General features: G+C 39.3%; 1 protein-coding gene across 2 annotated transcripts; it reads left to right on the top strand.

Moving 5' to 3' along the window:
• Window positions 1–47: 47 nt before the first annotated feature.
• Window positions 48–17,488, top strand: actn2b (actinin, alpha 2b). 2 transcript variants are annotated; one of them, XM_079687503.1, is made up of 21 exons: window positions 48–323; window positions 4,285–4,399; window positions 4,518–4,637; window positions 4,725–4,811; window positions 4,933–5,020; window positions 5,322–5,400; window positions 8,134–8,215; window positions 8,485–8,570; window positions 8,805–8,897; window positions 9,223–9,453; window positions 9,636–9,783; window positions 10,520–10,670; window positions 11,761–11,869; window positions 12,609–12,749; window positions 12,964–13,146; window positions 13,417–13,551; window positions 13,844–14,023; window positions 14,521–14,667; window positions 15,314–15,379; window positions 15,467–15,625; window positions 16,492–17,488. In XM_079687503.1, exons 1-21 carry the CDS (start codon window positions 189–191, stop codon window positions 16,648–16,650), a joined length of 2,694 nt encoding a protein of 897 aa, XP_079543629.1. In that variant the 5' UTR covers window positions 48–188; the 3' UTR covers window positions 16,651–17,488. The 2 variants fall into 2 exon arrangements, with proteins under 2 accessions (XP_079543629.1, XP_079543630.1); XM_079687504.1 differs by lacking the exons at window positions 48–323; window positions 4,285–4,399; window positions 4,518–4,637; window positions 4,725–4,811; window positions 5,322–5,400 and having other exon boundaries at window positions 4,960–5,020.
• Window positions 17,489–18,715: the final 1,227 nt, after the last annotated feature.

The following is an 18,715-nucleotide window of genomic DNA, read 5'->3' as shown; positions in this document are numbered from 1 at the left end:
CGTGACTGTCCAGTACTAAAGATACTGTCGCTTGTGCATCTGCGGCAACCAGGGCCAGACGTCTGTCAGGTCGGGAGGACAAGGGCAAGAGTGTGTGAGAGAGAAAGCAGCAGCTCAGAGAGAAGAAAGTCAGGGAACTATTCTGTCCTCAGAATTAAAGTTAATCCAGCTCCGGAGGAACAGCAAGTATGATGACGATGACTCAGATGGAGACCACGGTGCACTATGATAACGGCTACGACGAGTATCAATACATGAACCAGGAGGATGAGTGGGACAGGGACAATCTACTGGACCCTGCCTGGGAACAACAGCAGAGGAAAGTAAGTCAAAGAGAACAATCTGTTTAAAAAATAATACATGAATCCTATCTTTTATTAATGGAAAAGAGATAAAACTATTCAGGCTAATAAATTACTCAAAATCAACCACATTAAAAGAGTGTATTGAATTTCCAGCAGTTGATTTTCACATACTTTTCCAGTTATTTGGGTATACATTGTCGGACAACATAGTTTCAAAACCGCTCTGAGACTAATTTGCGGCAAGCAGACCTTGGTAAAGAAATGTACATCCGGCTAAGAGTTTCAAAATAAAATACCCGATGTTGAACCTAACATTTTCAGAAGCGATTTTTTTTTAATTAAACGTAGCGCGAATATAATAGATTATATGTTTGTCATACCATAGAGGCAAAGTTATTGTAGCATTTATCTTCTATTTTGTGCTAGTTGTGTGTGTACGTGCTACGTTACGTGGCAAAAGGCGCTAACCGAAGACACTCTTAGAAGCTAATGTAAGGTTACAACCGTTAAAATAACAACCACTTTTAATTGTTTAAATGTTACCATCCTTGACACTACTCAACCCCGTATTAAAGTAGACATTTTAACAAAGAAGCAACGGCATCAACTTTTGCAAGTTTTCCAACAAAGTTAGTTATCTTAGTTATCTCTGACAGACTTATAACGTTATTAGTGCGTGTATTTCACATACTCGGTAATTGGCGCAGGCAATATCGCAAAAATAAATCGCGAAATGCAGTATTTTAAGGAATTAATTATGTTTTTTGTTAACTTTCACCCAATAACCGGAATTTTCACGTGACGTTTTAGTATGAAGGACAGCATTAGGTAACTTCCTGTGTGGTTCTAGTTACGTGCTGCTGATTAGACGCAGCCGGGGTTGCATGCAAGGAGGGCGGCTTGACGGACGGATGCGGCGGGTACCAGGCTGCTAACAATAGCCTCCAGCGGCTCTCCAGACTGCTGCCTCTCCACTGATACGCGCGGAATGCGAGCTGTCAACAGATGCTTCTAACACATGATGACGCTCTTGGAGTTAGAATGGACGCTGCATCTAATTTTAACCTCGCAACCAAAAGGCATTATAGTAGGGTTAATCCAGTGTCCTTGGTGCGGAATTCTTTTGTTTATAGAAACCACGCAGAAATAATATACCAGCTCAACTCAATATAGCCTCGGCCTCCCACACTGTCAGTTGGGCATAGGGCTTTAAAAGTTGGCCTTAAACTGCAGCTCTTCGCACAACTGGAGGCCATAAACTCCATGCCCATAACCTCCTGTGGCCCCCACAGGGATGACAAAACTGTATTTTTGGTAACACAAGGCAGCAACAGGTCCCTTGTATATACACAACAATCTTTCCAGTGTTTATATTTTACTCATCATCATTTGGAGTTAGTTAGTGGAGAGTGGTTTAGTTCTTGGAACAGCTGTTCACACTAATCAGAACTCATAAAGCACCAGTGATGGTCGCATACAGCAACATTGGTATAGTGTTGTTTTATTATGTTGGGAGGTAATAAAGGTGTTCTGTGTCTGACTAGTTTGTTATAAACCCCTGCTTGACACTATTGTTGCCACAAGGCTTATATTTGTTTCATTAGGGGCCACTATTAGTCACCTTAAATATTTTATCTAATCCAATCTCTGGTGCAGTGGCCTTATTTCAAATCCTACTTTCAGATGAGGTAGCTTCTTTTTGTTGGATATTAATGAGACCTTTTTGAATATTTTAGTTGACTCAGATATAACCTCAGTTAACATTAATGTTTCAGAGTCTTTGTCTTTTAAACATGTTAAACAGCCGCTTCTCATGTATTTTCCATCCTCCTGGACATGGCATGCCAGCCTATGACCTAGTGAGGCCCCAAAGGCATCAGCCAGTTCAGTGACAGGGTTGATCCTCGCTGAATGTGATTCATAAATATATTTAGCCTTAATCGTCATTGGTCTGTAGTGTTGGAGAGTGAGGTAGGGGGCTTGGAAAGTGAGCAGCAGGGGTCTGTGACTGAGTCAAATTTGGAGAACCGGTAGGCCACGTTTTTGAACAAGGAGGGCAGCAGTTCAATGTCACACTCACCCTGGGGACTCACTCAGTGTGGAATGTGATGGCCTTTACTCCAAAGCCTGTAATATTATGTTCTTGCACTGGCACCCAAAGAAAAAGCCTAAGCGTCTGGCAGGTTCCCCCATAAACTCATGTATTCATGAGATCTTTAAAATGTGCTAAAATATCTAAAAGTAATGTCAAATGACGCTATCAATTTATTATAAATAATTATTAACTGATAAAAGCATTTGACAAATTTGCTCTTGTATTCTCAAAGGCTATAAGAATACACATTCATTGTACTATTTGCTCAAAACAGCCCAAACAAAGGGCCAAAAGAATAATATATATGAATATTATATTATAAATTATATATATTTAAATATAATCATCATACTTCAACCACTGATATTAAAAGTACTCAAAAAAGCTCCAGGACAAATATATATTTGTTTTGGTGACATAGGAGATTAAAGAGCACACTATCAAGTCTGGCACTTGGCTCACATAACAGACAATTTACCAAATATTTAATATAATATACTAAATACTAAAATGTAATTACTGATAGTAGCTTAAGATTTTCTTTCTATTGTGGCAAAAGTTAACTTTTTTTAAAACAATGAAAGATCTATACATCCGTCCTTCTGGCACACCATTACATTTCTTTTTCTTTAATAAACAATTGTTTATAATGCCGTCATCCTTAATCCACGTTTGCCTGTCTTCATGCCTTAGCGTTGTAATGAGTGAGACCTGGAATAACAGCATACTGTGATAAAGCTATCACCCTGCAGCTGTAACCAATCACATTCTAAGTGGCAAACTAATGACAGAAAGTGATGTGAGGCGAAAAAACTGTATCCACGTGACATTTTCACTTATGTTGACACGGCGAGACATTTGAACGTTTTTCCCTCCCGGTCTCTTATCGTGAGCCACAGCAGAGCGGTCTAAATTTAACACCTTGTATCGGTCGGAATGTGCTCTGTGGTCGGCTCACAGCTTTCATCCGAGCAGTGTTGAGCGTCTGTGAACTCTGTGGCTCGCTATTGACAGACTTTTTAAAAATAGGAGAAGAAAGACAATGATCCTGTCTTAACTTGATTTACAGTATTTTAGTACCCCACCTGGAGTACTTTGGTTGTTAGCTTTGGAACTAGAAGAAGAAAAAGTTGAAATTCGACACTAATGGGTCACTGAAGGTTAATCCATAAATTTAGCAGTGGACAAAGAGGTTAACATTGATTTTGTACATAGTCTAGTAGTGAAGACTTGTTAAGCTGTTAGCTGCCTCACTTTGTTTAGGTCTGTTGCAGACAGAAATATACAGTGGTGGACGAAGTACTCAGATATTCTACTGAAGTAAAGCAGCAATACTGCACTGTAACAATACTCTGTTACAAGTAAAAGTCTGGAATTTAAAGTCATACTCAAGTAAAAGTGTTGGTTCAAAATATACTTAAAATACCACATGGCTTATCAAAATCATGTACATTATATTACTGGATAACGATTTTCAATGCATGAATACGTACATTAGATGTGTAAATCAGTTTATTGTTAAGTTGAACCGTTGATATACATCGTCATTTATTATTTTATTTTGTATTTAATACTCAAGTTAAGTACAAATACAGCAAACTTTTAGAGTACCAGTACAATACATGAGTTCATACACTACATTGCACTGGGAAGGTCATGTAATATATGTTTAAAGTTATTGTTCAAATAGCTTTTAATACTGCTACTCTTTTTTTTAACATGTTATATGCTTTTTTATAAATATTCTTCTTTCTCCTCTCGTCCTTTTTCTCCTGTAATGCAAGGAAGGGCAGAGATGTTATGCACATAATAATACTTTTTACGTTTGTATGTTGACATTTCATAAAATCCTCTTTTAATTGACTGCTCTCTCTTCCCTGTTAGACCTTCACAGCCTGGTGTAACTCTCACCTGAGGAAAGCTGGAACTCAAATTGAAAATATTGAGGAGGACTTCAGGAATGGACTAAAACTCATGCTGCTTCTGGAAGTTATCTCAGGTGAGATCACTAAAGGACAATGTTTATTTCATAACATCATATTTTCATTATCTCTACTTTAATTTGATAATATTGTTAAATAGAAAGCTGGATCCATCATAAATGTTTTTATTTGTAGGAGAGAGGTTACCCAAGCCAGACAGAGGGAAGATGCGGTTTCATAAGATTGCTAACGTCAACAAAGCATTGGAATACATCACAAGCAAAGGAGTGAAACTGGTGTCCATTGGTGCTGAAGGTAACCCTTCCTGTTTAATGAATATACTACAGCTGCCCAACATGAGTGATAATCAAAAAGTCAAATCTGATTTTGTTTGCCTTTCAGAGATTGTTGACGGTAATGTAAAGATGACTCTTGGAATGATCTGGACTATCATCCTCCGCTTCGCCATCCAGGACATTAATGTGGAAGGTGAAATGATAAAATCTTAAATAATCAGAGTCTAGTTATTGTTCTATAGAAAATGTTACAGTACAACAAACCTATACTGTGTTATATGTAACAATTTATTTTGAATTCACTCTCTCCTCAGAAACATCTGCCAAGGAAGGTCTTCTTCTGTGGTGTCAGAGAAAGACTGCCCCCTACAGGAATGTCAATGTTCAAAACTTCCATGTCAGGTGAGTGTTAAAGACATCAAGTACTGTTCATTGAGTCTAATAGTTTAGTTTACGTGATTGATAGCTAAGGGTTGTCCTTTCATTCTATACCTAAGTAAAGGGATTATAACTGTCAACACATACAGAGTTCATACAGTGAAAATCTGCTAATACTCAATTCTTCCTTAGGCCTACTTTAAGCAATACAGATATGTCTGCACCATAGTTATGCTAGTTCTGGACTCCAGCATCTATGAGTTATTTTAGCATGTTCCTACTCTGAACTGACATGTTGGCTCTCTCTGCTCATTGGCCGCTGAAGCTGGAAGGATGGCCTGGCCTTCTGCGCCCTGATTCATAGACACAGACCCGACCTCCTCGACTACTCTAAGCTCAACAAGGTGTCGTGTGGTTTCACTTGTAACCAGGGTGATGTGTTTCAGCCCCCAAAAACTAACATGACTTATTCCCACAAAATTAGCACTCCTATCACAGTGTGAACTAATAAAAACAAATACACACTACAGAGTGAGAATAATGGCTCTATTTATAACTTGTTGACTTCTGCTGTGAAACAGTGAGGAAAACTACTCTATATCTAGAACTGGAGGTGTATGCTATGTTTCTGTGTACAGAAAAGTGTTCTGATCCAGAGAAAATACAAAATATAGCAGCTTGAGGTTGTTTGTTGGGACCATTGGTATTATTCATGGCGGTTTTGTATACACTGAGTGAAATAAGAAGAGTCTGTTGAGTATATGTAAGGTAAGCTGTAATGGAAGTCCAATTGTTTGTCACAGGCAGAATCAGGTAGCCTTAATGTTTGCCGTAGATAAACAGTATGTTCTTTTGCTAATGGATTTAATCAACGGATGGGTTTCTTCTTCGCAGGATACCATTTTATCATTAGTCTCACATCATGCTTCATTAATCCAAACTAAAGCAGTTCACAGTGTACACAATTTAAGCATCATTAGCATTCATTGATCGATTTTGAAAAAGCAGTGCCTATACCATTGGACCTAATGGGGAGCTGGTAAATATGTCTACCTTGTCGTTTTGATCAACCGGTACAGAGTTTGCCCGGGTGCGTGCATTGTTTTGAGCTTAAATGCTTTTCGTGGTTTCTGGCTTTAAAGGATGTTGAGGATTCCCAGTGTTTGAATATAAACAGGCGAGGGCCTCAGTGTGCTGCTTATTTGCAGAGCTACAAGACCAACTGACAGCCCTCCAGTCTTGTAACAAGTAAAACATCCTTTCCTTACTTACTGGAAGAAGGTGCTGCAGTAGCAAGTTCGGAATATTTACGTTAGGCTTTTTCTTGCAATGCTAGATCTGTTTTGATATAAAACCACAACTTGGAGGAAAAGAGACAAAATAAATGTTCCTGACCATTAGCTTTTTTTGTGATTATATTATGTTATACTGCAAATAACTAATTCATGGGCTAAACAATCAGACAGTGTATTCACGAGAAAGTCGATAGCTGAGCTTAAATAGGAACATCTACTTTACCTTTCGGCCAAATTTGGCTCAGTACTGTATATGTATAGCAGGGGAACACCAAGCTCCATTACAAAGAGTGACATTTTCATTTGTTTTGGAAACAGAAGGCGTTCACTTTTCAACACACAACTCTCTGGCGTGACTTGGAGTTGACCCTGAATATTCACAGAAACATGAGCCTTGTCCCCTTCAGTGCTCAGGCTTAACTTAACCTCTGCTATTGTCCACGATGTCACGTAGTGTTCCCCACTCAGAGGCTGCCAGTCCTCATACAAGTCAGGAAGATGTCTACTAGATTTCTACTGTCATGTTAATCCGTCAAATATAAGGATGGTGTTGAGTCTCATAGTTAGGAAAGGGCACTTGGGGTAAATATGAATGATGGGGCACACACACATAATCTACCATATCGATTTCTTTCTACTGCTTTTTCTCACACTTTAAATCTCTTTGACATACACAGTTACACACTCGACTTTCAGTTCTGCTCGTGCTGCCAGGAGACAGTTTTGCACCTGGCAGCTTTTGAGTCTGGCTCCAGGTGAGAGCGTTTGTTAAGCTTCAGTGTTACTGCCTGCTGAGACGGCTCTGGTCAGGCCGCACACACACACACACACACACACACACACACAGACACACACACACACACACACACACACACACACACACACACACACACACACACACACACACACACACACACACACACACACACACACACACACACACACACACACACACACACACACACACACACACACACACACACACACACACACACACACACACACACACACAGACACACAGCCTTGGGCTATCCTTCTATCCATCCCGTCATGGATTCACCACCCTGTCCCTCTGTCTCTGTGTGTCCTGCTCTGGATCTGTGAGCAGCTGGTCCTGTCATGTAGTGAGCTAGCCCCCTACGTTTATGGAACAGCGGGACAGAGATAGGGACAATAGCAGCAGCATGATAGCATGATCCCTTTACCTCATTGCACTCTCACTGACTGTCCTATTAGTAGGGAGGGGTTCACCGTCAGCTGTTGGCAAAATGCACCCGTCCCACCCTTGTTATGCACTCGGTTTCTCCTGTTGAAGATTATGTGATGTTTGTTGTAGGGCTGAAATGTTTTCTTGTCTAATCTCTTATTAACTTAATTTACAAATTCATTTAGTTTAATAGTGTTGTCATAAATAGTGTAAATTATTAAAATCAAGTACAAACATATGCTGGTTAAGATTTTATACACTGATTTTAAGATGAATAGCCATATTGAAAAATAATCATATTTGAAGTCTGCATCAGAGTATGGACATCCACTACAATACACTTTTTAATTGTTTTAATATTAATGTTAGTTTACAAATGGTCGTTCTCTTAAGCATAAGTTTCTCTTTAAGTTTCATTTTTTTTATATATCATGTTTTAACTTAATATAATAACACTGCAGACAGAATGTAGAACTTCTTAAGCTTATTCAAAAACAAATGCTATTAAATGAATGCACATGTACAGTAGGAGATCAGGGAGTACGATGTGTCCACCATAGCATGGCGGTCAGTGCAGTGGCATTTTAAGTCCAGCATTGCTGTTCAGTGATGTAGAATTATGTTTCTTTATTTAGGATGATCCTCTGGGGAACCTGAACCTGGCTTTTGACATAGCCGAGAAACACCTGGACATTCCCAAAATGCTGGACGCAGAAGGTAATGCATTATGAAATACATATCTAAAATATAATAGAAATGTCAACTCATATTTCAACAATATGCTGTACTGTTGTGTTGGACTGTCATATTTTGTCTGTTGAAGGTCTATTTTGTTTTGCAACTATGCAATGTTAGTCCTAAAATCACATTTAATGTAGACAATAAATGAATATGTTGCTTCTGTCTCCCTTCATTCTTCCAAAGTAATTTCCACTATTTAAATTTGTCCCTCTTTTTTGCCTTTCTGCCCCTTTTTCCTCTATCAGACATCATCAACACCCCGAAGCCCGATGAAAGAGCTATCATGACCTATATGTCCTGCTTTTACCATGCCTTTGCTGGAGCTGAACAGGTATGGTTGGTGAACCATCACCTTACCAACTTTTTATTTTAGCCAACCCTATCTATATATTCATTTTGAGAGCGGGTGCAAAATTATTGTCAGTTTGATTCTAACTTGGCATTTGACCAACAAAAAGTATTGCTGGGATAATGTTGTAACATAATTTGAAAGGATCAATGGGAGCGTGGCCCGCTGTGTAACTATGCTGATGTAATTACAATGTATTGTGCCCTGTGCTCTCAGGCAGAGACGGCTGCCAACAGGATCTGTAAGGTGCTCGGTGTGAACCAGGAAAACGAGAAAATGATGGAAGAGTATGAGAGACTGGCCAGCGAGGTAAAGCAAAATTAATCTTCTGATGAAAAGATATCCTCTTTTATGATGACGACACATTGTGCAATTTAATTAGATTTTTCCAAAGTAGATTAAACTTTGGAACCTTTGTAGATAAGAGTATACACAGTACACATAACACTAAAGTTTCTCTCCTTAGATGACTATATACCAAAAAAGTACAGATTGAAATGTGTTTTCCCCATCTTATGATTCCATCTGCTGAATAAAATCAATAATTCATCACAGTCTTCCTGACACACTGATATCTTAGCATGGTGCTTTCTTGACTCTCCACTTATTCCCATGTTGTCCTTCTGTTTCCAAGCTGCTGGAGTGGATCCGCCGAACCACTCCCTGGCTGGAGAACCGGACCCCAGAGAAGACCATGGCGGAGATGCAGCGAAAGCTGGAGGATTTCAGGGACTACAGGCGCCAGCACAAGCCCCCTAAAGTGCAGGAGAAGTGCCAGCTGGAAATTAACTTCAACACCCTGCAGACCAAGTTGCGCATCAGCAATCGCCCTGCCTTCATGCCCTCCGAGGGGAAGATGGTATCTGTAAGTCACTCCAAACTGTTCCACTGCCTGTGTGTGTTCACCATCACTGTTTATGTCAAGTATTTTAGAGGTAAAACAGTCAACAGCCAACCAATAGAAGCTGATGTTTTACACTAATATACATATTTATATATTTCTCATTTAGAGTGATTTTAAACTTGTATTTGTAATGTTGTGTACAGGACATTGCCAGTGCATGGCAGGGCCTGGACCAGGCAGAGAAAGGGTATGAGGAGTGGCTCCTCACAGAGATCCGTAGGTTGGAGAGGCTGGACCATCTGGCTGAAAAGTTTCGCCAAAAAGCCACCAACCATGAGAGCTGGGCCAGCGGTCAGTTGAAGTTTTATATTTCAGCATTTTAACTGTCTGCATGCTTGCTTTTCTATTAATGTCTTACTGCAGCACAACACTACAGTGTCTCTATGTTCAAACTATGATTCTGATATGGGCCATTTTGATACCTGGTGCTTAATCAGTTTCAGGTCTGACTTTTTGCAATGCAATCTCAGTCTGAACAGTCATAGTGGATTTTTCACTTTAAATCAACATTGACACTCAATTTTCTGACTTGCGTGTCACATCAATTTATAATGAAACCATCAATACTGACTTCAGCAGCCTCTATGGTTAAGACAGCTTGCTGCGTGGGCCTTCCTATGATTACATTATTTGTTACCAAGCGGGTCATTCCGGGAGTGTGACCAGTTCACTATGATCAGAATTGAGCCTTGAGGCTTACAGTGGTAACTTATCCTAAATCTATGGTCCATGATTATCTGTTTATTTGTTAGCCTTGGCCTCTGTATTCCTGCTTCTCTGACTGCTTTTCAGTTTTCAAGTGTTTCCACTAACCCTAGGGTTTGTTTAGACTTGTTACTTATTAGAATTGATTGAAGGTTTTATGGTCTGTTCAAAGCAATCAGCCTGTAGTGGACTGCAACAGGTCACGTTCTCCATCAGCAATGACCAAATAAGGCCTGTGTTTAGACCTCACCTGCCAATCATCTTGTTGTTCCCCTCTTACCTCATTTCTTTCTCTGTCTCTTTGCATATGTGTGATATTCAGGTAAAGAACTGATCCTCTCCCAGAACGACTATGAAACAGCCACCCTGATTGAAATCAAAGCATTGCTTCGAAAACACGAGGCATTTGAGAGTGACTTGGCAGCTCACCAGGACAGAGTGGAGCAGATTGCAGCCATTGCACAGGAACTAAAGTACGCACTCCTGAAAGCAGACATTTGCAGTCATGAGTCGAATGAAGCCCAGGAGTATGTTTTCACGTCTGCCAAACACAGTGCCACCAAGGGGAGGCAGGGGGCAAATAGCAAAATCGACTAATGCAATCCCAATTTGTGTTTCTTTAATAACTTGTATTGTATAACCTAGAGGGCTGATAGTCTCGAAAGATTATTCTTGACAAGCAACAAAGGACGTGCAGAACCAAAACACTCCTTTCTCAGTGAAAATGCTTCCCTTCAACCACTTGAGATATTACATGAAGACAAAAGTGGGAGAAAAGCAGAACAAACACATTGGAACAAAATGAACTCACTGTGGAAATGTGACTTTCTCAAAAGTATTTGTTTAAACGACTTAAATCCTCTTCTTCTTGGTTAAGAAAATGTTACCTTATCTTAATAGAAGGGGAAGGGTGTAGTACTGAGGGATGTTGACATTTTTAATCAGCAGTCGATCAGCAACAGCTGTCCATAGTTATCTTCTTTTCCGGAATTGGCCACAGTACTTCCTGTTTCAAAGTTATCCGCTTTTCTAAAAGCAGATGAACGTTAATGAATTGTGTCTTATATGGGTTGGATGGTCTTGTCTTAAATTGAAGGTGCTTACTTAAAGGAATTGTCAGATAACTTTTCAGTGATGCTACAGAAAGGAACATTACTCTGGTGTTTTGAAACTACGCTAGTTTACCAAACAAGACAATAGTGATACTGTGTTGTGTCTCCATTTGGGATCAAGGTTAAATAAGTAGCATTAGTCAAATGTAAAGACATTTTCTTTGCTTTAAAAAAAAAAAAAACCTTATTCGTCCTTGGAGCCTCTTTTAAAACATCCACTTTATGTATATTTCCTTTGTAGCTATATTTCTAAATGTAATATTATATTTTGGCAGTTTTCTATGACCAGACCTTCATCATCGAACACTTGAGTCTGACATTGTGCTTTTATAACCCTTTTTAATCAGTTTTTGTTATTTTTGTTTTGTATCTAAATGGCTGGGGAACTATAACACCATAAAGCTATTTTCCATAATTGAAATCAACAGCTGTTGATGCTTTGTTTTTCTAGTGAGCTGGACTACCACGACGTGGCTGCTGTAAACCAGCGCTGCCAGAACATTTGTGACTTGTGGGACAAGCTGGGAACCCTGACTCAGAAGAGAAGAGAGGCACTGGAGGTGAGATGTCCCACTCTATCTTTTTTTAAATTATATTTTGTGAGGTTAATGTTTTCACATATCTTAGGTTAAGTTAATAAGTCTCCACAAGAGTGCGCTAATGTTCCACACAGTCCCCAATAGATGCAGAATCCAAAACCAACTTAATCAAAATGTCATTGTAATCATATTTAGATGTCTGTCAATGACATCTGAACAGTGAAGACATGACTGATTGATGAGGAGAGTATCCCCTCTCAAACCCCTGACCTAGACATAATGGTACAACTGAAGGGTGTAAGAGATAGAGGAGAAATAGATGTAAGAGTCCTGTCCAAGAAGTGATTGGCCGAGAGCCCGCGAGCCACTTCCTATGATCCGTGCTGGCCATCCACACCTGTGAATGTGTGAGGCCCCTGGAATAGGGCCAACGATTAAGTCTGAATGACGGGGACAGAGGTCTGTTTTCTGTCATTTCCCACACCCCAACACCCACTGTATGCGGGGGAGGGGAGGGGAGGGATTTTGTCAGGAATAACGAAGCCAGAGTTAGGGGTCAATGAGGCCATAACAATGTTATGCCCCCTCGGATTAGTCATTAAAACAGGTGAGGGGATGTTTTTCTGGGATTTGTATGTGAGATGTGATGAGGATGACTTCTCCTTAGATCAAGGCAGACTCAATGCTGAGCTATAGGTTGGATGTTTTCAGGGTTTATAAATAAACAATCCAGACATGTGATATCTTGTAATCCCCTCAGCGGACAGATAAGCTGCTGGAGACCATTGATCAGTTGTTCATAGAGTTTGCCAAGAGGTTGGCTCCGTTCAACAACTGGATGGAGGGAGCCATGGAGGATCTGCAGGACATGTTCATAGTGCATACTATTGAAGAGGTTCAGGTAGGTTCTTTCATTTCACAACAGGTGTGCTGTTATCAAATGTCATTTAAAGTGAACCTGCTCACAATTGTCCTATGATCACCTTGGAGGTGCAATGTTATATAATGTGTAATGTTGGTATACCTGTCACACCAAAATATAACCACATCATATTATCACTCTTGACAAAATTGAAATTTTAATAAAATGAAGGACTTCCCTTTTTCCATTCCAGAGTTTAATCGCAGCTCATGAGCAGTTCAAAGCGACTCTCCCCGAGGCGGATGCAGAGAGACAGGCTCTCTTGGGAATCCACAATGAAGTGCAGAAAATCTCCCAGAGCTATGGGATAAAGGCTAACATTGTCAACCCATATAGCACCCTCACAACTGAGGACCTTATCGAAAAGTGGGACAAGGTACTTGCGGCTTCAACACTTACTGACGGACTCACATCAAGGAATAAAGTCATTATTGAGATAGTAGCCGTCTAGCCATATAAGAAACATAAATTATGAAATATCTACGCTTCAAAACCAAGAATTGCTACATTAAAGTTGTATTGCTGAGTTAAAGGACTATATAACACATAGTAGTAGCATGCTGCTGCTCAATGTCTCTTTTTAGGGAAAGCCAGCTTCTTGCAATTACAACTAAGCCCTGTGTGTGTACATGCATGTGTTTTGTAGGTGAAGAAGCTGGTTCCTCAGAGAGATGGTGCCCTCCAGGAGGAGATGGCCCGTCAGCATGCCAATGAAAGGCTGAGACGACACTTTGCTGCCCAGGCTAATCTCATTGGACCGTGGATACAAACCAGGATGGAGGTCAGACATACAGGCTTCATTTGAAATTCGACAGTCACCTCCACCTAATCAAATAAAGACCTACAATGGAAGATGATTACATTCAAAAGCATTGTACCGTGGTTGTGGCTGCCCAGATAATGATAATAGAATAATGCAAATTATTATTTCTATACACATAAAATGTTCAGATGTTATATGTCCTGAGAGACTGTACTTTAGACGCAGGTTAATAATTACCTGCCTTGTTAGTGAGGATTGTATGATCTAAATTGGTCCAAATAATAGATTGTCCTTGTTGGGTTTGCTACAGGAAATTGGCCGCTGCTCCCTGGAGATAGGAGGCACCCTGGAGGACCAGATGACCCAGTTGAAGCAGTGTGAGCACGTCATTGTTGCCTACAAGCTCAACGTCGACAAGTTGGAGGGAGACCACCAGCTAATCCAAGAGTCCCTGGTGTTTGATAACAAACACACCAACTACACTATGGAGGTACAGGGCAAACAGTGTTATAAGACTATGCATGGACATGAACACTGCACGGATACTAGGGTTGTGTAATTTCAATAATCTTGCGGGAAGATACGTATCATTATACCGGGGTTATGAATAAGCTAAGCAATATCTTGCCTTGTCTTTTTTTTTTGCGGAACACTAGGATCACAATTGCATTCATTGAAGTCCCTGTAACACTCAACATCACTGCACTACTTTCTGAGCAAATAGATTAACATTTGGCTATAACAGTTATACCAAAGTGCTTTGAGTTTTCTTTTGGTAAATACATTTGTGGAAATACAAAAATTAATAATTTATTCATACAGACTATTAATACAGTATGACAAAAACACAATATCGATGATAATATAAACGGAAACTGACACATTAAGCATTAGTAAACCTACATTTAGATATCCAGTTTTAAAACCTATTCTGACAGCTCAAGGTGTGTCTGTATTAACAAATCTGCTCTGTCACCACATCAACAGCATATCCGCGTCGGGTGGGAGCTGCTCCTCACGACTGTCGCCCGCACCATCAACGAGATCGAGACCCAGATCCTCACCCGGGATGCCAAAGGAATCAGCCAGCAGCAGATGAAAGAGTTCAGATCCTCTTTCAACCACTTTGACAGGGTACAGCTTTCTACTATTTCGCATAACTGCAGTCTGTTTTTGGGCGATTTTGAGTGACTGATTTGAAGCAATCAGAGCGATTCAGAAGCCGAGCAGGAGGTTGTGGTGGTAGCCCTATATTTAGAGTTGCCCTGTGGCTTTTATTCAAGCTACATCAGAACTGTAGGATTTTCACAGACTGACTGACTGCGTCTCACCCTGACGAAGCAACAGCATGGATAATACAAGTGACAAACACAAAGTTGAAAAAACTTGCTGTGCACTAGATAAGAACATTCAGTCAGTCTATACAACTTCCACGTGCAGTGTGTGCATCAAAATATATGATTTACTATATTTGCTCAGTTTAGAAGCTATTAGACATCAGTTATAATTACATTTTCATCTTCTTTAAGGTCGAAACAGCAAGATTATGTGCTAAAAGTTGAGAGAATTCAAATGTATTTTACAACAAAAATGTAAAAGAATTATTTTGGTTGTTTCAAATTTGGAAAAGTTGTCTTGGACTGATTCTTACAATACTTCTGTCATATGTTTTGCTATACTAAAAATCCTGTTGTATTGTATGTGATTACATTTTCCCCCTATTATGATGTATTATTTTCTCTAATCTCTCCTAAATCTGAAATGTGGCTTTGAATTGCAGAAGAAGAATGGAGCAATGGAGACTGATGACTTTAGAGCCTGCCTCATCTCTATGGGTTATGACTTGGTATGCAGTTTTAAACGTGCTATCTCATCAGTACTTTACACAAATATTGCTTGATATTTTCTCATTCTCCATCGTTGTGTTTCTCAGGGGGAGGTGGAGTTTGCCCGTATAATGATCCTGGTGGACCCCAACGGTACTGGAAAGGTCTCTTTCCAGTCTTTCATAGACTTTATGACCAGAGAGACTGCTGACACGGACACTGCTGAGCAGGTTGTGGCATCCTTCCGCATCCTGGCAACTGACAAGGTATGCGTGTGTATGTGTTAGCGTGGCATACCAGCAGATATTCTTAGGCAACACTAATCTATTCTATTCCAGTTATTACTTCCAAGTATTTGCCATGCCATTATGATTAATGATGTACAATTTTATTCCTGAGCTCAAAATGGAAAAGGGTGGAGATTGTAGCAATTTTTAGGCTGAACAGAAACAGGACACAATGTGAAGTTAAAAAAGGCGGCCTTCACTGAAGAGCCAGGTAATTATACACAGTAAATCCGTCCAAACTGAGAAGACAAATCCAGGCTGGGATCAGGCAAAGTCCCAAAACTTTGGAAACTAACACTAGAGGATGCTGGGAAGTGACACACCAGGAAGAACATAGATAATAGGCTTTGAGCGAGAATGAAACTGTGACGTATTTAAGAAGCATGACACACCGCTAGAATATACATACCACGTTGTTAATTGATTTCATCCTTGCATCATCTGCTCAAATCTCTAATGGAGACAGGAGGGAAAGAATTGAGGATGTATAAACAAAAGAAGGGAACAAATGACTGTATAACAGCTTGGGTAGATGGGAAAATCATTGGCAGGTAAGAAGGGCAGGTATAAGATAAGATGTAATTTATTGATCCCAAATTGGGAAATGTTTGCGTTGCAGCAGCATAAAAAAACAAGGCATTGCACATAAGTAGAAATAAACTATTTTAAAATGTAAACATCTCAAAATGTGTGGAAAATCAAGAAGTCGGGAGCACACAAGGTTAAGAACTAAAACGGCAGGAGATGTTAGTCTTTCATTAAAAAAAGGATAGATTAGCAATATGTTCTCTGTATTGGCATGAATGTTTCCGGAAACAGGCCTGATGTACATTTTGTCTCCACAGCCCTACATACTAATGGAGGAGCTGAGGAGAGAACTTCCCCCTGAGCAAGCAGAGTATTGCATCATGAGGATGCCGCCATACGCTGGCTCTGGAGCTCCACCAGGGGCGCTGGACTACACCGCCTTCTCCACTGCCCTCTATGGAGAGAGCGACCTTTAACTGACTAAAAAAACCCTTTCACCTACTGACCATGACCCTAACCACCCCTCCCTACCTATCATCCATCCCGGTGAATTTAAAGAATCTATAAGAAAGTTGGTTCAAATATGTTGAATTGAATATGTTTGTGACCATCCTTGGTTTTTGTTGATTAGTTTTTTGACATTTGGCTGTCTACAATCATGCTGAGCATTTTCAAATGTCTTGGTAATCTTGTTCTGTCCTCTTGGATAAAATTGCCCCCTAAACAAATAAGAATTTCCATGTTTAAATTATATTTTGAGAAAAAAATGATTGTATATTTTATCTTGTGTGTTATGGAGTTTGTGCAAAAAAATTGTTATGTGATTAGGAGAAAATGTAATCAATCATAAATACAGATCACTAGAACATAGACGTCTTTATGTCCTGATTCGACTAGAAGTGTCTTGTAGTGTTTAATGTTTCCTCCCAGTGCCTTTGTTTTGGGAATACAATCTCCTGATAGGGCGTTTTGAGATGCTTTAAAGTGAATTACAGTTTACTAAAGTAATTTCAGACCTCCTGCCATCCAACAATAAACAGTGTTCAAAATGGGTTCCCAAAAGTCTAAGAATACACAGTATCAACAAAGGAAAAGTGGGAAACTACAAGAATGCAAAAATAAATTGCTCAGTGGTTTAAAGGCAGAGAATGCATGTGATTAAATGTGCACTATTCATGAAAATTGTGTTTTAGGATTGAAACATTTTCTGAGGGAGCAACAAATATGTAAATGCTTACATGTGCCGAGAGATGTAAAAGAAACTGCAAAAATCAACACACAAATAAGAAAATAAAGATTGAATGACGCACAACAGGTCCTTATTTGGTAGTATTCATTTAAAGCCCAAAGAGGTTCCTTCATGTTTATTTTTTTTCTATGAGCTGGAAAAAAGGAGCATATTAGCTTTATCCGGCAAATGAGACATGGCTCATGTATAGCACTCATGGCAATTTTTTTTAAATGCACTTTTTATGAACTATTGGATCTCTTTGACATTTTTCTATGCCGCCAAAGGCATTTTGCTGACATTCGTCTGTATTTCCCCAGCTTTCTCTAGAGTAATGTAAGCATTTTTGAAAACAAGTTTTGGCTTAAAAAACAAATTTAGCAAGCTGTGCTGTGTTTTATGCCTTTAATGTCTGTGCAAGTTTTTTACACAAGGATCCTTTGTGGACAAATTCAAGAACTATTGCTGGTAGAAATATACCAGCTGATTCCTGGTTTGTCCATATTATACAGCTATTTTGCTGGATGTTACCTTTCCTATCACATTCTATACCTTTTGAGATTAAAATAAAGACATGCTACATAAATAATTTTCATACAGTCATGCACAAATGCCGTATTTAAATATACAGCAATGGCAATTATTAAAAAATATTCTGGTAATTGAATTGCTCATAACGTATGATACTAAGCAAATAACTTACTTATAAATATAATGTTATGCTTTGATTAAGTTAAATATTTTGTGTTTGATTTCACACCCATTGGCAATTTGTGAAGGGTTCTAAAATACTTTGGAAGTTATCAAAGTGATGGAATTCTCTTTGAAGAGGGTCATTTGCCACTTCACACAAACTGAACCAAAAGCACGGAAGCTCACACTTAATTTAGGGAAAGCAATCTTCTTTAAAAGAAAAGTATACTTTTAATGTTACAGATGAACATAACTTTAGTCACCACTGATCCATGTGTCCGAGAGATATTTTTAAAGCTTTGATTTGTTATATTTGGTCAAAAAATAAAGATATTCAGGCAGCACTCCTTGAAGAAATGCTCTGGTTCTGTTATCAACAAATGCAGTGAGTTCAACTTTGAGGGTGAAGGTTTAATGAACAAATAAAATAAATACATTTTGAGTCTAATTCAAACTGTACATTTTAATGGAATGATCTTAGGTTATACCTTGTCTCTCATTCTGCAATTTCGCTAAATTGGAAAATATTAAAAGTCAAATCCAAAAGGCTGGAACATGCTGTCACACCTGAACTGGAGAGTGAAAGTGTTAAAATGGGGAGATAGAGTAGATGACGCAAA

This window comes from Notothenia rossii, assembly GCF_949606895.1.
Source record: "Notothenia rossii genome assembly, chromosome: 6".
NCBI lineage: Eukaryota > Metazoa > Chordata > Actinopteri > Perciformes > Nototheniidae > Notothenia > Notothenia rossii.
This window is presented reverse-complemented; position numbering and strand designations above follow the sequence as displayed.